General features: G+C 52.9%; 7 protein-coding genes across 7 annotated transcripts; 3 read left to right on the top strand and 4 right to left on the bottom strand.

The window, feature by feature from the left end:
- Nucleotides 1–8: 8 nt before the first annotated feature.
- Nucleotides 9–2,654, bottom strand: CONPUDRAFT_137644 (drug:h+ antiporter; the record flags this gene model as incomplete). The annotated part of the gene is made up of 14 exons (XM_007771195.1): nt 9–260; nt 319–468; nt 521–732; nt 794–828; nt 889–991; nt 1,040–1,098; nt 1,150–1,301; nt 1,360–1,647; nt 1,701–1,861; nt 1,984–2,050; nt 2,103–2,120; nt 2,177–2,248; nt 2,306–2,433; nt 2,485–2,654. The coding sequence occupies 14 exons, from the start codon at nt 2,652–2,654 to the stop codon at nt 70–72; spliced, it is 1,806 nt and encodes a 601-aa protein (XP_007769385.1). The 3' UTR covers nt 9–69.
- A 964-nt stretch (nt 2,655–3,618) lies between these two features.
- Nucleotides 3,619–4,255, top strand: CONPUDRAFT_154464 (uncharacterized protein; the record flags this gene model as incomplete). Its single annotated transcript, XM_007771194.1, has 2 exons — nt 3,619–3,707; nt 3,781–4,255. The coding sequence occupies 2 exons, from the start codon at nt 3,619–3,621 to the stop codon at nt 4,253–4,255; spliced, it is 564 nt and encodes a 187-aa protein (XP_007769384.1).
- Nucleotides 4,256–5,030: 775 nt separating this feature from the next.
- On the top strand, nt 5,031–7,258 carry CONPUDRAFT_73560 (uncharacterized protein; the record flags this gene model as incomplete). Its single annotated transcript, XM_007770916.1, has 9 exons — nt 5,031–5,284; nt 5,340–5,560; nt 5,621–5,725; nt 5,780–5,882; nt 5,931–6,073; nt 6,128–6,176; nt 6,232–6,761; nt 6,822–7,073; nt 7,134–7,258. The coding sequence occupies 9 exons, from the start codon at nt 5,031–5,033 to the stop codon at nt 7,256–7,258; spliced, it is 1,782 nt and encodes a 593-aa protein (XP_007769106.1).
- A 1,025-nt stretch (nt 7,259–8,283) lies between these two features.
- On the bottom strand, nt 8,284–9,836 carry CONPUDRAFT_57269 (NAD(P)-binding protein; the record flags this gene model as incomplete). The annotated part of the gene is made up of 3 exons (XM_007770838.1): nt 8,284–9,113; nt 9,178–9,344; nt 9,430–9,836. 3 exons carry the CDS (start codon nt 9,834–9,836, stop codon nt 8,284–8,286), a joined length of 1,404 nt encoding a protein of 467 aa, XP_007769028.1.
- A 1,567-nt stretch (nt 9,837–11,403) lies between these two features.
- On the bottom strand, nt 11,404–13,296 carry CONPUDRAFT_137642 (uncharacterized protein). Its single transcript, XM_007771193.1, has 5 exons — nt 13,284–13,296; nt 13,006–13,227; nt 12,557–12,901; nt 12,222–12,497; nt 11,404–12,138 (listed from the first exon to the last, which is right to left on the bottom strand). Exons 2-5 carry the CDS (start codon nt 13,204–13,206, stop codon nt 11,887–11,889), a joined length of 1,074 nt encoding a protein of 357 aa, XP_007769383.1. The 5' UTR covers nt 13,207–13,227; nt 13,284–13,296; the 3' UTR covers nt 11,404–11,886.
- A 784-nt stretch (nt 13,297–14,080) lies between these two features.
- CONPUDRAFT_165954 (SET domain-containing protein) lies at nt 14,081–17,192 on the top strand. Its single transcript, XM_007771192.1, has 14 exons — nt 14,081–14,941; nt 15,011–15,158; nt 15,221–15,384; nt 15,442–15,557; nt 15,604–15,732; nt 15,787–15,908; nt 15,966–16,066; nt 16,121–16,244; nt 16,319–16,373; nt 16,429–16,507; nt 16,574–16,619; nt 16,680–16,837; nt 16,892–16,933; nt 17,011–17,192. The coding sequence occupies exons 1-14, from the start codon at nt 14,179–14,181 to the stop codon at nt 17,145–17,147; spliced, it is 2,184 nt and encodes a 727-aa protein (XP_007769382.1). The 5' UTR covers nt 14,081–14,178; the 3' UTR covers nt 17,148–17,192.
- A 3,080-nt stretch (nt 17,193–20,272) lies between these two features.
- Nucleotides 20,273–21,396, bottom strand: CONPUDRAFT_56935 (uncharacterized protein; the record flags this gene model as incomplete). Its single annotated transcript, XM_007770816.1, has 2 exons — nt 20,273–20,433; nt 20,487–21,396. The coding sequence occupies 2 exons, from the start codon at nt 21,394–21,396 to the stop codon at nt 20,273–20,275; spliced, it is 1,071 nt and encodes a 356-aa protein (XP_007769006.1).
- Nucleotides 21,397–22,524: the final 1,128 nt, after the last annotated feature.

The following is a 22,524-nucleotide window of genomic DNA, read 5'->3' as shown; positions in this document are numbered from 1 at the left end:
TGTGGGAGGGGGAGCTGAGTAAATGTGTCGCTGTTTAAGATGTATCATGGGCGGTGTCCGTTTGCGAATCTATGCCTTCGAATCTACGACGCTGCTCTTTTCCAGTTCCCCCTCGTGGTCTGTGACCTCCGCCTGTACATTCTCCACGGCGTTCTGCTGATCGTCGAGCTCCCATTCTGGCATGACGATAGCCAGGAACAGCGGTACGGCGCTCAATACTGTTGCGATGATGATTAACTGTTTCATGGTATCGTCGTACGCTAGGAGTGTACTAGTAAGTATAAAAATCGGTAAATGTAGATCAACTGATGAGCATACCGAGAATGACGCCCTCGCGGATAGGGTTTCCTCGCGGGTACTTCATGACGCTCGTGATGCTCGCATACAGCCTCTCCCGCTCCGCGTCGCTGAGATTGGGGAGGTATTTCTCGAGATTCGCGGGAATAGTGTTGCTCCATATCGCTCCGGCTGCCCCCAAAATTAGCTAATGACAGCCACACGAATTGTGGTGTCGACGTACCCATTGCAGACCCAACGGCACCTCCTACATTGCCCAGGAGCAGCACGACCGCGGTGACCATTGCGACGTTTTTGTGGGAAACGGAGGCCTGTGCTGCGACTTGAGATGAGGTGGCGAATAGTCCTGGGCCCATGCCCTGGAGGATCTGTGTCCAAACGAGCCCGACGTCGGAGCCATTAGACTTTCCGAAGCGGATCATCATTCCGAGGCCGCTGGTTGCACCGATGTTACGGTCAGTTGGAGAGTTATTGAGGAAGTAACTTAGGTGCTCACACGAGACGAATGACTACTCCGGCGATCATCATGAGCTACGTTGGAAATCGATCGTCAGACCACGGGATGGGTGTTCGCGCGCAGTGGAGGGATACCTTATAGCGGCGCACAACCCTCATGAACAATCCAGCGAGGACCAGGAACACGGACAGGGATAGTAGACGTGTTTTCATGAAGTAAGTGGCATCTATAAGAGACCTGTGACACGTGTGAAGAGGAGGTACCCTTGCTCTGAAATAAACTTACCATGGTTTGGCGATGAGGATGAACGAGTATAGATAGGTCGACGTCAGCGAGAGTGTTAGCTTAGACAAGAGTCAGATTGTGTCTCATGTCCGAAGACTTGATGAACCCACGAAATCAAAGAAGCCGATGAGTGCTGCACAGACCACGCTCCTGTTCGTTATGCACCGCTTGGGGATCAAGGGCCATGACGCCTTGCGGATGTCCCACCAGGCGAATGCAATCAGACACACGACACCCAACACCAACATCGTGATGATATCGCCTATAGAGGTTCAACGTTGATCAATAGATATTTATGCAACGGAGGAGAACGTGCACACCGCTTCTCCATCTCTCAGCTGACGTCTGGTTCAAAGTGAGCGGCAACAGGATCAGGGAAATAGCAGCGCCGAACAAAACGAGTCCAATAACGTCGATCTGCTGGCCGACGTGTACCACGTCCTTCCACCTTTCCAACCACGACGTCTTTGGCGATGAAGTGCTACTATGTGCTTGCGGGATAACGTCCTCGTTTTGACGGACGAGCTTCTTCGCCCGCCGCTCTGCCCAAAACAGAGTCAAAAGGAGGGGAATGGTAGCGGCGGGAGTGATGATGGCGAACATGCCGTCTGCGAGATATACAGTGAGTTTTAGCCTTCTCAGAGAAACACGAGCATCGTACAGCCCCATCTCCAACTCGAATGTTCGATAACAGCCGTCGTTACGTTGGAGCCAACGAATGAGTTGATAATAGTTGGCGCGGCCGTGAGCGAGCTCACAAAACCACGCCACTTGAGCGACGTGATGTCGGCGATAATAATCTGTAGGAGCACGGCAAAGTTTCTAACGAACACAGGTAAGAACGCAATGGTCAAGCGACACGCGGTTGTAATTAGCTCACGCAAGCCCTCTGTTGGTAGCGATGGTAAGCTTTGACCGAGGAGTAGAATGGATAGAAAACGTACATGGCATTGATCAAAGTCCCTCCTGCCAGAGCGCCGATATTTGGGGCAGTAGCTATAATAACATAACCTAGAGTGACTGATCAGAATATGGGCGCCGAAAACTGAATATAAGACAGCACCTATAACATAAAAAAACACTGCGGTGAATTAATCACTTGGGTTGGAATCGTGTTTGAGTCGTCTAACAACATACATGCCGCAAACAGTGCGATGCCTCGAGAGGATACATCGGCAACCTTGGCGATGACGGGCTGGCCAACCGCAACTAGGACCAGTTCAGTATCCTAGCATTCCATAGCTCAGAAGATGCAGTCATTCTTACCTACAATGAGCTGAGCGACCGTAACTGCGCTGAGCAGGCTATGGGCTCCTAGACTAGACGTCGCGAATGTGAGAAATGTATCCGTTGTCGATATATCCAGTGAGTTGGCGTAAGCCACGAGGCCAAGCCTGGAGTTGCGGTCAGATGCGACGACTTGGCGTCAAAGGCAATGAGCGTACCCGATAAATAGGGACCAACGAGAGCGGTGGGTGAAGGCATTTCGTGTTGCTTCAAGCTTCTTGGCCGATGCTTGACCGTCCTTGTCGGTAGCAAGGGAAGGAGCACGCTCCGTGTCCAATGCACTGGCACACACAGTCGCAGACGAGTTTTCCTTGCCCTGGTGATCCATCTACACGTTTCAGACGTCGAGAGGTAACAAGTGAGTAGGGAAAGATACCCTTGATTATTTATCACAACCGGTGCAGGACTCATCAAGGACTTTCCGAGGAAGCGGAGCATTCTCGCAAGAGTGAGGGCCACGCGGATGCTCGGCGAGGATTACAAGCCGTGTACCTTGGAAACACCTCCTTTCATCCACCCAAGCACTAGTACTCATTTTTTCCTCGCATCATGCAACTCGGCTGAGGCAGGCCTACTAGTCGGGAGCATTGTATTACTCGTCGGACATACTTGATTGAGTGTTTCAACTTGATGCTGACAGAGCGAGATCTTGATCAGACGTCAGCGAGGTCAGACCAAGTCTTTCTCGAATTGGCTCTTGAAGGCCGCGGTGGTCACGGTCTTTACCACCATGGATGACCAAATGTCCGAAACACGACGTAAAAAGGTCACAGCGTGGGTCCATCTGTTAACATGTTCGCCATTGACGTGTGTGAACCACCTTCATAATCATCAATTAAAGGTGTGTGGATCGGGAACTCGAGAACATACATGTAAAGAATGTCGTCGGCTCTTTCTCGTCTCTCCGAATTTCTCGGGCAAGAGTAGGACAAAGACAAGATTGTCACTGGTGTGACGACTCACTGTGAATTGTGTGACTTATGTGACTTATGTGACTAAGTGAGGCAATTACAGCGCAGTGAGGCAAATTTGCGCACGCTATTTCTCTCCTGCGATATAAGACTCCCTCCATCAATCATCGCTTTCCTTTCTTCCCCCCAACAACCCTCCTAACGCTCTTCTTCGCATCTGCTACGGCTTCTTGCACCGTCTCAATCTGCCTCGAGCCCCTTGTTGCTTCATCGTGATATACTCAACGGTGGCTTATCCTTCCCTCAACGACGCACGACCGTCATCCTCTTCATATCAAAGGCGATACCGCTGGTCATCAACGGCTACCTCTTCAGTTCGACATGGTCATGCCTGGAGTAATTTCCGTCACCCTCGAACAGTCCTTGGAACACGAAGTCAGTCAGCAACCATCATGGCTTGTGGGCGCCCTGTACCACCCTTGCCGTTGCGCCATGGCGGACACCTTACCCCAACTATGTCGACTTGCTTCTACTACTACGCAGGTCCGTCGCTGCTCCCATTCAGCACCAGCTACTCGTCGACGGCGAGTACCTCGGTACCACCATTAGGTTCTCGCCCTTGCCTCTGGCTAGTTCCCACGCCTCAACAAAGCTCCGGTCCGTCGTTGAGTGTCACACTGTCACCGTTTCTCGTCTTCAGGCTTTCTGGGCAGGACCATTCCTCGTTGTCGATGGCGATGTCGCTTCCGGTACCCTCAACACCTGTCTCCTTGCTAAGCCCGGTATGCTCGGTATTTACAGTACGCCATCGTTGACGAGATTGCGCAACGCCCCTCGCCACGTCGCCGCAGTCTCATCGTTGCCAAATCCGTCAAGTTCGCATGCAGCCCTCTTTTCGCGCGCCATCTTGGCGTTGCGTGGTCTTGGCGACGTTCTCCACGAGTCTTTCTCTTGCACTCCTATCCTTCATCTTCGCGCTCTTGTCTCGTTCTACATCTGCTGGATAAGCGTACCCTAGAAGTCCTGGGCAGTATAGGGTATGCAACTGCGGATGCTTTTGTTTCTCTTTGCGTTTACTCCTGGCGTGCCAATCCACCGTTCCGGTTTTGCCGATTTGCTGATCTCATTCGTGACATGTGAACTCGTTCCACTGTTCTGGTCCTTCCCCTGCAACCATTTCGTTCGTCAGTGTGCGATCAGGGCGGCTTGTAACGCATGATATATTACGGCGACATGTGATACACAAACCTTACCTTCGGCTGAGTTGGAGGTTTGGGTCAGTTGGCATTTCTCCTCTTCGAGGTTTCGAGATCAGACACCAGGGCACTTGGGCTTCTCATCTTACGGGGCATCCTTGTTACAGTGTGCTCTTGCATGTGGCTTGGGGGTGTGATTCCTGAGCGTCGTTGTTTCTCTTCGGACCATCGCCACGGCACGGTGTCTCGCTTACTTTGCTTCAGTTCTTTCTTGGGATACCGTGGCGCCAGACGGATCTTGGCACATAGCGACGTGGCGTGGACCTGGAGTGCGTGCTCCCTCGTTCCTGGTCTCAACATCCGTCTTTGTCCTGCTGAACGAGATGTGGCGAAGACCCTCCGAAACCCACCAGAGAATCGTGATCTCCTTTGGCCCAGTTTAGACAGCTTACATACATTTTGTCAGTATCGGGCCGCTAGTCGGCACGCATAGAAAGCGCTACGCGGGAAATATAGTTCCATCCTCCTCTGCCTCCTCCCTATCCAGTCTCTCCTCTGTCATAGGAGTCGAACAGTGTCGCTTCTACCTTCGAAAATATGTCAGCTGCAGGGATAGTCGACATGGATATGGGTCCAGGAGGCGACGGCTCCTGCGACGTCGACGTTGGAGGATGCTATTATCATGGTACCTACGTCCCGACAGATGCAGAGGTGACAGCATATCAGAACTCTCACCCCGATCCATGGGCATCGAATATCAAGTATGGGTACTATGGATTTTACTTCCTCGTTGCCGCCCTCGGTCTCGCAATTGCCATGAACGTCTTCCAAAAACTCGTTCAGTATCATCGGTGAGCGCAGTACAACGCTCGTATAGCAAAAAGGTCGACTAAGCATCGAGCACAGGCTCTCGACCACATCCCCGGGAAAGACGGGTTCACTGCAAGCGAAGATGTACGCGATCGTTCGTTGGGCCAACTATGTTCGCCTTCCTTGGTCGCTTCAACGTTTCGTCGCACCCGTCTGGACTAGCGGGACCTTCGCCCAGACGCTGTTGCTGGGCGTTGGCTTCCTTTATTGCACGGCATACTGTTTCGGCATCACGTACTACTACCGGCCTCCTTTCTGTATGTCTCCTTTCTCCGTCAGAGTCGGTTTCTGCGAATGGTGCTGATGTATCGGATCAGACGGTAGTGCACCTCTTGGCCTGCGGAGCGAGTACCTTGCGATGGCGATGCTTCCCTTCCTGTTCATGCTTGCCCAGAAGCGCAATCTCATTGGAACCCTGACGGGTAAGTCATCGCTAGTGTTACCTGAAGAAGATGTGGTTGTTCAACCCTTTGCAGGAACGCCGTATCAGAAGCTTCAAGTCCTCCACCAAGGCGTTTCTGGCCTCCACTTTTACATGAGCCTCGTGCACACCATATCCATGTCTATCCGTGGCCAGAGGTGAGGTTCATCCCCGCTGTTGCGCGCCGATGTTAACATAACCTTTAGGGAGCTGGGGTTGAACAGCCATATCTACATATCCGGGTTTGCAGCGTTGGTGCCACTCATCTGGCTTTGCGTCGCGAGCCTGCCTGTCTTCCGCACGAAGGCTTACGAAGGGTTTTGGGTTCTACATATGTCTGCGGTCATCGGTACGTTTTAGGGGGAGCGTGCTACACCAGGTCATGGTCTAACATGGTTTTCAGCGTACTTGGGCACACTCTGGTGGCACGTCTACCCCGAATTGAACTCACCGTAAGCATGATCCGTCATATTGCTCCCTCGCAATCCCCACTAAACATCGCCATAGAAATTACATGTACGCAACATTCGCCATCTTCGCGTGGGGCTTCCTCCTCCGCGTGGGCTGGCTCATCTACCGCAACCTCACTCTACACAAAGCCGAAGTCAGCCTGTCCTCGACCGGCGCCGTGCTCATGTCCATCCGCACGCGCATGCGCTGGGGCGCAGGCCAGCACGTCTTCCTCCGCTTCTTCACCGTGCACCCTCTCGAGTCCCATCCGTTCTCCGTGGCGTCGCTCCCGGGGGCAGGAGACGAGCACGAGATGAAGTTTATCGTCCAGCCGCGCGACGGTCTCACCAAGGCGCTCGCGAACAAGGCGGCCGGCGGGTCGCTTACGCTGAACGTGTTCGTTGACGGTCCGCTTGGCGATTGCGAGGATCTGCGGGCATATGATAGCGCGATGCTGTTCGCGGGCGGCAGCGGCATCTCGCATGTTCTTCCTGTTTTCCTCGACTTGGTCTCGTGCTTGCGTGGCGAGGGGGGACGTCGCTCGCGATGCGCGCGCGTTGAGCTCGTTTGGGCCGTTCGTACTCTTGGTATGTCCTTCTCTTTAATTCGGTAGTGTCGTGACCAAACCTGATATAAATATTGGTCAGATGCGCTCAAGTGGTTCGAGAGTGACATTCTCGCTGCAATCGCCGGCGTCTCTGAGGACGCAGTTTCTGTTCGCGTATTCGTGACTGCTGAGCCCGCGGACATATCAAAGGCTGACGGTAGCGATGATGAGAAATCCAGCACAAAAGACGAGAAAGCCCCGTCGCGCATCGAGATCGGCCAGGGTCGCCCGCAAGTGCGTGCACTCATCCAGAAGCGCACTGAGGAGTGGACAGGACGTGTCGCTCTTGGCAGTAAGTCTTTTTACGCTCATTTGCATTATGCACGCAAGCTAATTCACCATCTTTTCATAGCCTGCGGGCCGCTCGAACTGGTTACTGACTGCTCGAATGCTGCCGCTGCGGCGCAGTTGGACATTCTTAGTGGTGTTGCCAAGTGCGAGGAAGTCCATCTCGCTTCCGAGATCTTTGCGTGGTAGTTTTACTTGGTCATACATAAAAAAAGTAGTTTCTGTTTGGCATGTCGTAATTTCTCCTATATGTACAATGACAAATTCTGTAGCATTTTGTTCATGCTATCAACAATCAAGAAGCCTTATATAAGATTGAGCCATGAGTCGAGGGTACCGACGACTTTCAGAGAAGGGTCGGATGGGTGATAGTGCCAAGGTATCTAACCATACTCCAATTACATAGGACGAAACAGAGATCAATAAGACTGTGCTTTTAGAGGTATTAGCTGCAGTGATTCGCAAGGTGACCATGTCGGCTCGCGCTCGACAACAAGCGAAGATCGTCCAATCGAAGAGGATGCTTGCCACGGAGATAACTTAGTAAAGACGACCGATAATCTGCTGAAGTGAACCCAATTTCGGAGGACAAACGCGAGGATATTCCCTGGCTCGGATATTTGGCCGTATCCACTATCAAGTCCTTCCGTCGAAGACTCTCATGTGACACACCCATCTCTATGCACTCGGTGCACGCATTTGCTATTTGGCACGTTAAGATTGTCATATACCGGAAGTGATGTCCGTGTCATACCTCCTGGTTCCTTTCTTGCTATAGATGCCACGATCGCTGTGATTGCTCCCCATGCAGATCTAATCTGGTTTAGTTCTAGTAAATTTGGCCGATAAGCTTCGTCAAAAAGACGTACAAGAACATTGGACCAGCAACCCATCGTGTCGGTCACCTGGGGAAAAACAATAAGGATGCCTAATGGCCATAACTGGCATGATGGATGAACGCAAGAGTCCACGCGAGAGCGCTTGGGGTTGGAGGCTCTGGCGAAAGGCCCGGGGTATGCCGAACATTCGGTCGCCGCCTATGCTTTCACCAATGACTCGTCCCAATTGTTGTACACTCCGTAACTGTCCCAGTCGTCTATATTCCCAATAATTGACGTATAATGGTAAGGTCTAAATTGTAAATAAGGGGGGTATATATCCAATGTAATCCATCCCAAGCCCGGTATCCTCAAGACCATCTATCTCGCCTAGACTCAGTCAAACAGTCCAATGCTGCGCCAATATCCCATCCACCCCCTGGCGTCAGCGTCCTGAAGCCTCGGTATCCCTTTACCATCTCCCCCCACGCGCGGTGACAACCTCCGCAGCTCCGAGCAGTCCAGCGTCGGGAAACCCATCGCGTCGCCTCCACCCCATCCAGCCAGGCCCTGGTAGAAGGGAAGCAGGCGGAGAGCGCGCAACCGAGCGTGTTTCTCGGCGCCCGGCAAGGTTGCCATCTCGAGGCTCCCGAAAGAGGTGGCTTCTGACGATGTTGCTTTGCAGCGTGCGGATAGTGATTCGAGGGCAGCGAGCCACTGCTCGTACGGGACGAGAGGAAGAGCGAGTTCATCTGACAGTGCGGGTGCAATGGAGGACCACGGTGCCGGATCGGCGTGAATGAGATGTACTGTCCGGACCGGCGTCTCGGTGGTGTGTGGTACAGGGGCTGAGAGGGTGAGGTCAGCCAGAATTTCGCTGCCGTCGTCGATTGGGATCCATGCAACAGTCTGTTCACAGATGTAAGCTTCTTGGCATACAATGGCAGTTTCACGACCGACCTTATCGTCCGTAGGCAGGCAGCCGACAGCCGGTGCGCTCTGCACCATCGCCGGGATCCATTCCCGCTCGTTCCATACGCCTCGTATTGCCCGGCGCGATCCGCACAGCTGGCCGATGCGTACGACCAGCGCGTCAAACGCGTCGCATCTTGACGCGGCGTCATGCAGCATCTCTTCCGCGACCCACTTGGACTCCACGTATCCGGCTCCGACTGCCGTCTCCGCTTCGACGCGGCGTTCGAGTATCGGCGACTTCGAGCGAACATCTGAAGAACAGGAAACGTCAACGGTGTGTTCTAAAGCGGATTGTGGCGCAAAATAAGCGCTTACTCTGCAGAACTCCGATGGCACTCGTGAACACGAAGCGAGGTGGCAGAGGAAGCGGCGATGACAGCGCGAACTCGATCAGATGCTGATGGCCACGGATGCTGCTCTCGAAGCCGTCAAGGGTGTAGTTGAAGTTGACAGGCCAGGCTGCAAGCCAAGCAATCAGACATCTCAATCAATACTACGCGCTGATATGCTCAAATGTCGCGTTGCCGAAAACGCCAAAGGACTCAAACGCGCAAAAGGCAAAGGAACGCACCGTTGTGGATGATGTGGGTCACCGTCTCGTGCATTTCCTTGTAAACTCCCTCATCCAGACAGAAACCTTCCACGCTGACATCTGCCTCGAGCAGGACAACCTTTCCCTCGCCGAGGATGCTGCAGTCCAAGCCACGGCAATCTAGAGTCGAACGCTGTCGCTCCAGTAGGCTTGATCGGTCACTGCCCCTGTTCAGCGCGTAGACGCGCGACACGTCCGGGTTCTCTGCGAGCGAAGAAAGAAGGTAGGAGCCCAGGGCGCCCGTAGAACCGGTGAGAAGCACGACCGCTCCTGGCCCCAGCGGACTCTGGGCGGCGTCTAGCCGTGAAGAAGATGTTGATGGGAACGCATAGGGAGGTGGGTATGGATGGGTGGGCAAACGGGGGCTGAAACGCTCCGCCATGATACGCATCTTGTCTGCACGAGTCTGCCCATTTGTCAGCGTAGGTGAGGGAGTATCCGATCCCCGGAGATGCTTCAGGATGCCCGACAACCGTGAAGGCGCTGACTGCTGGTTCTTCATCATATAACGGGCTGGGAGAAGAGGAAGAGGATATCCAAAGCGAGCTGGAACGGACGGAAGGGGTGGTGATAGTGGAGGCGCCGGGAATTGTGCAGGAGAATATGCTCAGGCCAGGTTTTGTCCCCGTTCTTTTATGTCTAGCGGCTTCTTCCTGAATCTCACTCGCATCTCACCGCCAGGGGCCATCGACCAATCTTATTCGAATGAATTATGGTCCGTAGTCAGGACCGTCGCGTATCATAACCGTCGGTTACGTGCGTCTATCAGTCTCCTTTCGTGTCATCCACTTGTCCGGGCCTTCTCGACGGGTGTGCGTTGGCCGGCAAAAATAAGGGCGGCACGCATCTTCAATCCTTCAGCGACCGCAAGCTTGAGTTTTATTGGCGCCATCACGTAGACATCAAAAGCGGTTTGGTTGCCATTCCTCGTCAATGAACTCGAAGGCCGCTATTGTGGGCTCCCAAATCGAACGTTCAATTAATGTGTGCCTCTATACGTTCTCCTGAAAGGCTGTGTATGAGCTTATACCAGTCCTTCGCGGTAGAATGGAGCCAGACGGTAATGAAAGCATGAAACAAGAGTGTCGCGTGGGTCGGATAATTAGAGTAGTCAATAATGTAAACAATGTCTGAAAGGTTATCTTCGCCAAGAGAAGCTCATCAGGACTCACATAGAAGCCTTCACTGTCCGAGCGCTCGCACCGTGGCTCACATCAGATCCTGTCAGAAGCCCGCGAGCCGTTTCGAGCCTGCGGGAGGATCCACACTGGTTGTGGTTTGATCGGTAGTGCGATGATCAGGCCTCAGGCCTCACCTGCAAGACTTGGGAACTGGTCGAGATGCTTAAAATTCACACAACCACTGGTCGAGAACGGCTCTCCCTGCGCTTTCCAACACTCGTCCACGACCCTGAACAAGGGATGTTTTGTGCCCTCAAAGACTGCGGAAGGCAAAAGTTGCAGGTAGGCGAAGCTTCCTGGTGGGAAGATACGCTAGAACGCACCCATGTTTCTGTAGCGGCGGGTCCGTATTATTGGATAAACACCTTCCAAGAGAAGCAGGGTCATAGTAAAAACGGTAGAGAACTATCAGACGAGAACGAGCGACTCAGCAAAGAATCAGCCTATCGTTATGACCGCCGGCAAGCGGCGGAACCGCGAGGAGTCTTGTTAGCCGTCGAAGTATTCGCATGGGAAATGATCGAGTTCTTGATCAAAGCACACGAATTTATGTTTGAAAAAGATGTCGATTGAACGAAGTGGTGGCCGACGACCGTGGTGTTGTCGTGCTGTGGCTTGAGCGGACATAAATCCGGCACACAGGAGCAGTTCCCACGGTTATAAATACCTCCCGCGAGCACCCCGGTTCGCTTCGGATCCAGTGTGTAGCCAAAACGTAAATCTGCGGCAATATTGACCAACCTCGATTGCGCGGCCTGGTCATTTCCACAAGACACATAGTTATTATCCAAAGATACAAAAGAGTAGGGATAGACAACAACGGATATAACGACATATTGGCTAAAGCTATGAACAAAATATATCAACGTCACGAACCAATGGAAACAACCAACCCCCTGTTTCTTGACTTTGACACCAACAAGGCCACCCAAGACCCTATCATCTCATCAAAGATAAATGCAAGTCCTCATGTCGCTATGAGACAAGGGCTCCGAGACGTTGAAAGCTGTTGATCAGCTGCCTTGACAGGCTGATCACCATCGTCGGGACGCCGTCGCACAACCATCACCTTCAACGCCCTCGCCCGCGGACGCATATCGCCCACTAAATCCACACCCCTGAGAATTCCCCGAAGTTCATCCTGTCAAGTTAGTCGTCGATATCTTGATGGCACCACCTGCCTTCCCCCCTACTCCTTCATATCCGCTGGCGAGCATATGGGGCGACCCATTACCACCACAGCCCGGGCATTTAGGCCCCGGTCAGCGAGAACGTGTCCCCTCTTGGACGTCCAAAGAGGCCCCCTCCCGTGGTCGTTCCTCCAAATGTGGCCGCAGCGCCGCCCGTCCCACCGGACCCGCCGCCAAAGATCGACGAACCCTGCGTAGGTGTTGGCGCCACGGGCTGCATGGGCGGGATCGGCATCCCCGGAGCGACAATCGTGCTGCCGAGCTCCAAAGAGCTGAGCTCGCGCCCAGCGAGGAGGTACGCGACTCGGAGTTCCTGGATTATATGCGCCCCGCATTAGCCGGTTTTCGAGAATTCGAGCAAGGGAGGGTAGGGAGGGGGCAGGGCAGGAAGCTTACCTCGAAGCTATGCTTGTCATAATTCTGCCCCGCGCATATACTCATCATATAATCCGGGGTGCCAGACGCCGTACTGCTCGTTGCGAACGCAGTTCGTGGGGCGTCATTCGCGAACTTGAACGCGGGCTCAGACGAAGCTGCCGTTGGCAGGATACCGGGCCCAGGGGAAGCGCTGACTGGGAGCGGCGAAAGCAGCGATGTAGTGGCGGTCGTTGATATAGCCAGCCCTGGAGGCGCCGACTTGTTTCCAGTCGCGTACGCGTGGCAGCGGAGTTCCTTTGAGGAGTAGAGGTCAGTCGAGCCTGATCAGAGGGCGGGATGTACCATAGACGCACCTCGGGAGAGAAGAAGGAATATTGCCCCTGTGCCGAAATATGTTGAAACGACTCTCCTAGCGTGCCCGTCGTCGATACAGGGACAGGGGCGAACGCTTGCGCTACGGGCAGTTGGGCCAGGTTTTGTATCTGCGCTTCTGCGCTGGGTGAGGTCGGTGCAGCTTGACCGAGCCCTCCAGAATTGGATGGCGTTACAGATGCAGATAATGGTACAGGAACAGGGGTGAAGAGAGGAGGAAGGCCGAGGGCTGAGCGGGCAGTGGCAGCAGCGGGTTCCTGAGGAACGGGCTGCGGAGGCCGGCCGATAGCGCCATAAGCTTTGAGATAGTCTGCTACCCGAAGCTCCTATGGTGCGAACATCCGTTGGATTAGTGCCGTTTATGAGGCAAAGGTGACGGGAAATAGGTAAGATGATGATGAACAAAAAAGTCATGAGAGCAAGCACGCACCTCGAAACTGGCGCTCGTTCCATTGACAACAAATCCCGCCTGAGCAACTACGCTCATGAACAGCTCCGTTCCAGGAGGCACTGCTGGCGTTGATGATGGTGCTGGAGTGTTCGCGGGGGCGGCAGGGGAGGTCAAGTTGGGTGTGGATGCAGAGGCGGCAGAGCTGCCAAAGGGGGGGTTGAAGGAGAACGAGAATGACATCACGCCGTGGTAACGAGGTGCCTAGGCGATGAGTTAGCGAATCATCAAGAGCAATAGAGAGTGTTGAAGGAGCATACGGCGGCGTAGATAGGTACGGCTGAGGGGCTTGTGCGAGAATGTAGGGGATCTGGGGCGTAGAGTGCGCGTCAAGGAATGGGTTGATCGATGCCTAACCTGTCCTTGGGTGTAGTTTACAGCTTCCCGGAGACTAAGATGGCTTTATGGCGATTGAAGGGGAGCTCAGAAGAGGAGAGAACAAGCTTGAGTGAGTATAGACGCGTCGAGAGTTCGAATGAGATGAGGGTGAGGATATGGTTCCCCAGCCTCGGATCCAATAGCGTGGCTATAGCGCCGGCTCCCGCTCCCGAAGTGCTTACCCTTGCTCTTTTCCGCGCATACATCCATTTGAGTCGTTCAACTGGACCCAGCTCAACTTTCGAAGTACTACCTACACCATTTTGAGAGGGGCAGCAGGTGAGTATAAAGGCTTGTAAATTCAGTGTGGGTATGCTCAGATTCTCGGGATACAGGCGACAATATCTGTGTTCATCACCACGGACGTTCAGCGAGTCCACTCAGCGCTGGGTGATCTGTCTCAACTCCACCCTCCGCATCATCCGTAGTCTACTCCCGCCAATTGTCCAAAGTATCCCTATCCAAATACGATGATGTTTCGAGCGCTCTATTCGCCGTTTGGCAAGAAAGTTAACGTTCAAGCCACCCGCTCGATGATCTAAATTTGCAGGCCAATACCCTCCAAACGCCGTGGACACGCGATACATCCAGAAGCTCACAAATGATCGTGCTAGCCCCACGAAGGAAGCTGCACATCTCCACCTGGGCTGGCTCTGCCACATGTTCTGTCGCGTGCCTTCGAACAGCGCCTCGAGGCAACACACAATCGCTGAGCACTCGGACAAATAGGTTTCCTCTCTGCCTCTTTGTACATCATTCATCGTATCACCATCGGCGATGGATATCGACGACTTCTCCGAAGGCTCAAGATCGTTCTCGAGCGCCGTTCCTCCGTCCACTAGCGCCACTCCAGGCTCTCCCGGAACTGCCACCCCACCGCCAACGCTCACATTCATCGACCGCACCGAATCACGCGTCTTCTCGCGTTCAGGGCATATTCCTCGCGTCGCGAACCCAGCTCACTCAGGCTATGCCTCTGACACGACCGCCAGCCAGTACGATGTCGATGAAGACGACGAGGACGACGCAGTGGAAGAGACCATGGAGATGAAGGCCAGGAACGTACTCAAGCAGGTCCGCGACGAGTTTTACGCCTGGGAACCAGTCGCGTCGCGCGCGACTTTGCGCTCCCTCGTACCGTCGGAGCCCAGACCGCTCACCGAAGGCGAGGCTGAAGAGATGAGTGATCTCCTCGCCGCTCTGGAGCGCGGGCCAACGTGGGCACACTTGGACTCTGGTTCAGACATGGACGACGACGCGGACGACGATTCTCCGAAAGTGCGAGTCACACGTATTTCGTCCTCGGGGCAGGAACGCTCGCGAACTGTTAGATGCGAGGTTATCAATGTCACTGCGATAGAGCCGCACCCGCCCTACGAATCATGTACACCGTCCTCAAGAAGCATTCGCATGTTAGAAGCTGACAAGACGACTTTGCGCTTTATTCCCTATGCGGACCAAAAGGACTTTCCCATCCGTAAGGTACTCAATGACAAAAACTGGGAGACCTGGGCTTGGGAGGGGGATTTTGATCCCGATCGTACGCCACTTTTTTTCCACCCAACTTGTGTGTTCTCACCGGTTATCTATCACACGCGCCACCTCACAGATGAAATGATTCAGATCGAGGCTGCCAGGAGACTGGTATCTCAGTACGGGCTCACAATCAACGAGATCGATAACTTGAAGGTCTTTGATAAGGAGCTACGGAACCCTTTGTTCAACAACACCGGTTTGCTGCATGACATCTCTCAGCGGTATGTTTTCCTGACTGATTGCTTCCGTAATAGCTACTACTCAAACGATGACATGTCGACAGAGACCAATTATATTGGCCAGGTTCTTTCCGTGAGCAGCCGCACGAACACGTCCTCCCAGAATCGTTCGCGCCCGGTGAAGAAGACGAAGTGGCACGGCACAAGTCCGTGTTGAGTGTACAATGCCCTAATCCAAATTGTGCTGGCCTGTTGTGCCATGAACACTGTGAGCACATCAAACCCTAGGAAATTGTCCCGCCCTTTTCTGACTGCAATAATCCAGACTATCCGTACCCGGGTATAATACCTATCAGACGGCCGAAGCTCACCAGCCAGCAACTGCTTCAGCTACCCGGAAGACCGTGCGGAGACCAGTGTTTCCGACTAGTCGAGGACATAGTATGTCTGGCGGATGTTGCCTGACACTGAGCTGACGAGGACTCAGATCGCGTACGAAACAATCAATCCAGATCAACCCGACGACCTGCAGGCCCACTGTGAAGCGATACTTAAGCAGTTCCCCGACAGCTTGCCCTGCGATCTCGTTCTTCTGACAGACCTGCCGTGCCGGGAGGTGAGCCTTTCTTATATTGAAAGACGGGGAGACGATTGATTTTACTGCATACAGATCTATGCACAACGGCTGGACGTATTCAGAGACGACGGCATCGAAAACGAGGATGACATGATCAACACAAGGAAGCGCAAGCATCAAAAGGGAGAGTTCAAAGACCGATTTGAGTACAAACCGTGCGACATATCCCTGTTTCCCAGCTATCTTCACAGCCACTGATGATGTTTTGACAGATCCCAGCCGTGTGCGCATAGCGGACCATGCACAGAGGAAACCTGCAGCTGCGCAAAGGCCAAGCTGCACTGCCAGCTGAGCTGCTCATGCGGGGTACAGTGTAAGATAACGCGTTGCAGACATATATCTTTTTGCTGAATCAAAGCTCGCTCAGGCTGGCGCCAACGCAAGGGATGTAAATGTCCGCGGGGAAAGAACTCTTGCCGAACTAGCAAATGCGCATGCTTCAAAGCATCGAGAGAGTGCATGCCCGGGATATGCGGGCGATGCGATGCAAAGCAAGTAGAATCTGGCCAAAGCTTCAATGCCGTCTCCGTGTCTAACTAGGACTTGTCGTTTTGCCCGCGAACAGAGGTGCGACGAGTCGGCCTTGTCGCAACACGGTAGTGCAGAGGGGAGAAGGAAAGGTACGAACTTGCATCGCCCTCGAATGCGATTTCGACAAAGGAAAGCGAATCATAGGATATCGAAATAAAACGTGGCACGTGGGGCCTGGGTGCCTTCGCCAGACAGCGTATCCGCAGACACGAGTACCTCGGAGGTGCGAAATGTGTTTGTCGCTGGCCAGTTCGCATCTGACCAATGTTATAAATTTGGTTCTCGCCAGATTACACCGGTGTTCGCATGTTCACATCTGAGGCCGACCGAGACGAGTGCGTCGTTGCTCCGTCCCGTTGTACTAAACCTTTTCACCTTGTGAACTAACTTTGTAGGGCTGTCCGCAATCATACGGGCCTCAACTATCTATTTGAGTTTGACGTCAATGGTACTACCGCCGAGGATGGGGAATCCATAGATGCACATCGCGTCGGGAACTTCACGAGATTCCTAAATCACGCCGACGATGATGGCCAGAACGTGGATGTGAGGCGTAAGTATATGTTCGTGCATGCTTGCGAACCATGTAGGCTCACTTTGGCTTTAGCCATGGTGGTAAACGGGGACCCTCGCATTGCCCTTTTTGCACGTGAGTTTCATATCCTTTAGATTTGATTGCTTCGTGGGCTTAGCTCTGTCGTCACTGCTCAAAACCCAACATCGCAGAGAGAGATATCAAAGCCGGCGAGGAACTCTTCCTCTCTTACGGAGAGAAGTATTGGACAGAGGGTCAAGACAGTAACGAAGACGAAGATGGCAGGGGAGGTGATGCCGATGATGAGGCTGATCGGTCCCATACATAGAATATACCTTTTGAGATAGACGATATGCCTTATGAACGTATGAAGCTCTTGGATCTAGCGTTTCCCGTGGCAACAATGGGAGAATACGAGGTCAACGCGATCAACTTGGTGTTTTCTGTACCGAGTTCACAGTGAAGAAGAGATAAACTACAAATCTGCCCATACAGCCGTCCAATCAATATATCGGCCCGTCGACGAGGCGAGAGAAACACGGGTGGACGCGAATGTCCGGGAGAAAACCCGTTTGCCGATGGTGACAATATCCCGACCCAACCCGTCCGAATCCAACTGCCACAACAGCCCGCTTGCCTCATCTGCACTCTCCGAGGCGCAGAAGCGTGACGCTATGCGCACAACTTGTATCTTTGTCAGTGCATCGAGCAATGACGGGAACGCAAGGATCGGATTTTCAAAGAGCTCGTTCACTAGGCTGGACCATTCAGCCTCGGAAGAAGGTATTTTTTTCTCCACAGAATCCTTCGCCCCCTCGGAAGCTGGCGTGTAGGTGGAAGAGGTCGCCGATGCGCAATCAGAGGCATGGTCAATGCACAGATTGAAAGACCTCAGCGAGTTGAGGAATGCGGGCGCGACAAACTGTGAAAGAAGCTGCATGTGGAAGATGGAGTGCTCGGGAGGTGCTATGAGAGTCAAAGCCGTCGTTCGGAAGTTGACGTTAGGGACGGCAAAGCAGCCATGAAAATAGCTGAGAGCATTGATGTTGAGCGCGAGTGACCGAGCGGAGAAGATGAGGGGAGCAATCACGGCGTAGTCGAGCTTTGGAGGGGTGGTTTTGCCCTTCCAATCAGGTAAAGAAACACATATATGCTTGGCGTGTGCAGGAAGGTTAACATAGAAGGGAGAGCCCTGCACTGCGAAGGCGCGTTGGATCTTCATAGCTTCATTAAGTCCGCTCATGCGGGCGTAAGAGGAGATCACGAGTGTATGCCAGAGAACAGGCACAACGACTCTCCGAAAGGTTTTCGAAATCAGGCACAGCATAGCGCCCGTAGCGTATGGGGATGGCGAGCCGTCGAGGTTGAGAGAGGTAAAGTCGGGCCTGGCTGCAAAGTGAAGGATCCTGAGCACAAGCTCCGTTGGTAGCTCAGAAAACGGCGATGACGTCATTTCACTGATAGGCTAGAAGAAAAATGAAAAGGTGAAGGGACTCGGAACTGATACCTGCGAACTTACCTTGGAACTGATACTACACAGTTAGACGAGGACGAGGCGCTGGCTGGCGTGGTGTCCTTTCGATGTCAACCGACATACAACTAAATACCCTCACGAGCCTGGCACAAAACAGTGCTGTTAAAAATAGCACACCAAGTTAATCCCGATCTGATTGATGGTTGCAGTCGTGTCAGCGACAACGCTGCACACGAACTGAGGTCGCGCCCATGCTCCAGCACCGACGAAAGGACCGCATCCCACGACAGCAGCTTGACCTGTGCTTCAAGTACAGTACTGCTTTCTTCGGGCAGGTCCGTCGCTGCTGCATAGTCAGGGTCATCAGTCGCGACTCCTGAAAAACACGTAAAATTTGAGAGAAAGATAAAGTACTGGTGTCAACATCTGCGAGCATTCGTCTGCTTACAGGGACGATAACTGGGGCCCATGCTTATACCCGCGGTCTTCACTTCATCGACGAGAACTTGACGAGACCTTCAGATGCTACGCCTTAGGACGACTGTATGTACGTGAACGAGAGAACCCAATGATAGTGAGAAAGGATGGGTGCTGAACGTGATGCATTGATGCATGATGGACTCACGGACTACTCCGGATCTTGACCGGCCATGGCGGGCCGTGTTTTCCACAAAGGGGTCTGCAATAAATTGCAAAGTTTGCGTCAAGTTTGCGTGGAGGAGTCGTCTGCACACTAAAGGTGCATATCCACGCGCGTTTCTTAGCCACTGGTCGGAGAAGGAGAAGCACGAGCGTCTGAGGTCGCTCTCCCAGTCACTATGCAGGCCTTATTGTAGCACTTCAACGTTCCAGGCTCCATGAATATTAATGCAGAGCGACGCGCGGAGTTCCAGCAAGTTGCCACTTACGCTCAGAGCGTAAGAGTGAGAAAAAGAAAAAGAAAAGAAAAGAAACCAGCCAATTTCAAGCCACGGTGCGCTGTCATGCCACCGGGAACAATCTTCATTCGAGAGACGCAGGTGGAAACAGTGCGACACGTTCGTGAGAGAGGCTGTCTGTAGCTGTGAGCTTTAATAATACCACTTGCGGTGAGTTGCCGCCTCAGCGATGGGACTGCAAGCTTATCTCTCATCAGCTGGGTACATTTTTGCATGTACCTCGACAATGGCATGGAATTATACACTATCCTTTGGCTTCAACTGTGTCAGGATGCTCATTGCTCCCAAATCAAGCTATGGCCCATGTATCATCCGTCTCTTAGATTTCAATACACAGGGGGAGTAGCCCAATAAGTTCTCAGAACTTATTGTGGAAATATTGCGGATGCATTTTAATTAAGTTTTGCCAGGACGGCGAGACTTATTTTGGGACTTACCAGGGACACATTTTGAATAAGTTTTGGCGCTTTACAATTGACACGGGCAATTTAGTTATAAAAAATGATTCATTCAATATATCTCCTCGCTAAGTACCAAATAAGTCTTTCTTTTCCTGCAGAACAAAATTAAAATACGTCTTCAATATTTCCACCATAAGTTCCGAGAACTTATCGGATTATTCCCGCTGTGAATACTCATAACGTCTCAATTCCGAGTTTAGTTATATTTATTTTAGATTTATAATATTGAGTTGTTTTTGTTAATATTCAGTTTTTAGAGTCGTATGTCGATGGATAGTCAGGGTATCGGGACTTTCGCCTGTGTGGTAAGATGTATTATGCTTAACAACTTGGTAGATGTATGGAATAATTGAGAGTCCTAGAAGTGCATATGAAAGAAAAAGAAGAAGAAATGCGCGAGATTGAGTGAGGTAGTGGCATGAAGCGAAACGTATGATAAACTCATGAGCGTCTTGCGACTGTGTGAGCGATGCGGAATAGCTGAGACCCCCGTTTCGTGCTTTCGGGGATGCCATGCAAGGAAATAAAAATAAGATATAGAGGGACTGGGTGATTATCAAATGGTCCTCTGCGAGAGCAATCAGGTATGGAAAATCGCATGTAAGATAAGACTTACTTTAACAACGCACCATTGGCCGACCACGTTTTTTATCCGAGCTTGTAAACCATCCTCGCAGGTGTCGCATTGCAGATTCTTTCCGAGCGAAGACAGTGTCGACTCTATCATGCTCACCGACATATCTATGTAGCGGACCGTGAGCAACAATCGGGTGAACGAGGGTATGGTTTCTTACCTGGCCTCGCGTCCCAGACGAGATACGCGGATGCGAGCGCCCACGCCCGCGTTAACCCCTTTTGGTTGTCAAAGCTGCAATTCGACGTCGGGGGATGCGGATGGGGAGGCGAGAGCAAGACACGCTTCAGCGCGTCCGTGCGGCCTAGGTGAAGGAAGAAGAGACGCTTGAGGTACTTCGGCCCCATGCGTGTGGCCGCGTCCTCGCTGAGGGATGGGAGAGAGAAGGAGAGGAGATGGGCGGATGTGGGTACGGCGAGATCGAAGATGTCGTGCCGTGAGGCCAAGGTATAGACCTCGATCGGGTATAGGGGCGCATGCGATAACAGGAGGGTGTACAACGGAGTAGAGGGAGCGACAAGCTGACTCAACGAGTAACCGTACTTGTCCAACGCGCCCACCGCAGCCGACAAAGACTCAAATGCGGGGGCATACTGGGAGCACGATACGCCGTATACCGTATGCAAGACGACATTGAGGACATCGGAGTGCTCGGGGACGTTGATTACGGCTGCATCGCGGATTGGCTGGTTTTGGGACATAGGGAGGAGACCGTTGAAGGCATTGGAGGATAAGCTGTATAAAACGTTGTAGCTGATGTAGAAGTGGATTGAGTCAGAGGAGAGGAGGACGAGATCAGGATAGTAGGTATGGATGCGAGAATCTGGTCGGAATGTTCTCGAGACGGTGGTGAGTGAAGTTTCATCGGGTGGATCTGATTCTGGTGTCGATGTCTGTGCCGCTGTGAAAGAGTCCTGGAAAGGGGTTGTAGGGTCGGGAGATGTCTCTGTGTCGCTCGGCGGAGGCGTCGGTATTTGTGAGGGGACGAAGGCCTTGGTGTACTCAGGGCACGTTCTCGCGGAAGGTGCAAACTCCTCCGACAGCTCCGGGGGCTCCTGGACGAACTGCATATAAAAATCCCAGTCTGTAGTGCCCGAGTTGTAATCCATGGTAATGTGGGAGAGCGAGGATGAATTGGAGGGCGTACATGTCAATGATACAATGTCTTTATACCCCACGGAGACTACGCAAGAAATCGAGTGAGAGGGACAACATCATGTCTTGGAGCGACTCCATTCGCTGGTTTCGCTGAAAGCGGACTTTGCAGATCCTCGAGGTGTGGGCTGAACATTGGATGAGCCCCGGAGAATCGCAGGTGGTGCGCCGTAGTGGAATGATCTGCCTCGTCTCAAAGTGGTGGTTTAAAATAGAGGTCAACACGACCCAACCCAGAGACACCCCTGGTCCCTGCGATTTCTTCAGTTCCACGGGCCCTCGTGGCCCCACTGGACTGCTCGGGGCGCTCTCGGCAGTCTGTAGTCTCCAGACCCTATATCAGAAGGTAGTCGTTCTTGATATTAGGTACGTGCGCCTGCTCAGGTTATTGTATTACGACCCAACGGAGATCGTAACAGTCGCTGGGGTCGGGGACTGTCGCCGCCCCGGATCTTCCAGCTACTGCCCCAGACAAGCCCAGACGCTCGCTGGCTTGCGGATAACTACGTAGAGTTCTTCGCAGCTTCTAAACTGCTCGCTCGTTCGTGGTGGGGCATTAGGGCACGCAGAAGCGCATATTGGTCATGAGTCTACTCGCTGGTGCTCTGCATCAGCCTCAATCATGTCAGTGGCAGTCTTGCGTGCCGAATGTTTAAGTTACCGCCCCTGACGCGATGTCCCGTTACTCGCCGGTAGCGGCCGGGAAGGCTGTGCTCCAATACCCTCAAATACACGCGCCACCACGCTCTCTCGTCCTCAACTGAGTCCACCCACGCTGTCAGGCTGCCACAGAAGGGCCCAGAGGCATCCACTCCAACAGATTGTCCCGTACGATAATACCCGGCACCGGGGGGCATAGCCTTCGATTATGAACAGAGCGTGACTGCGAACGCCTGCTAACATATATGATAGAGCAAGGAGTGTGATGTACAGAATTAAAGTGAGCTGAGAAACGTTGCGGGCGCGTCTGTGAGAAGCGCCACGAAGCGAGCAACATGTTCCCGATGTTCGTCCATCAGTTCTTTTGGGGTAAGTGAAGTCAG

The sequence above is a fragment of the Coniophora puteana genome (genome assembly GCF_000271625.1).
Source record: "Coniophora puteana RWD-64-598 SS2 unplaced genomic scaffold CONPUscaffold_7, whole genome shotgun sequence".
Lineage (NCBI taxonomy): Eukaryota > Fungi > Basidiomycota > Agaricomycetes > Boletales > Coniophoraceae > Coniophora > Coniophora puteana.
Note: the sequence above shows the minus strand (reverse complement) of the source record. Positions and strands in the feature narration are given on the sequence as shown.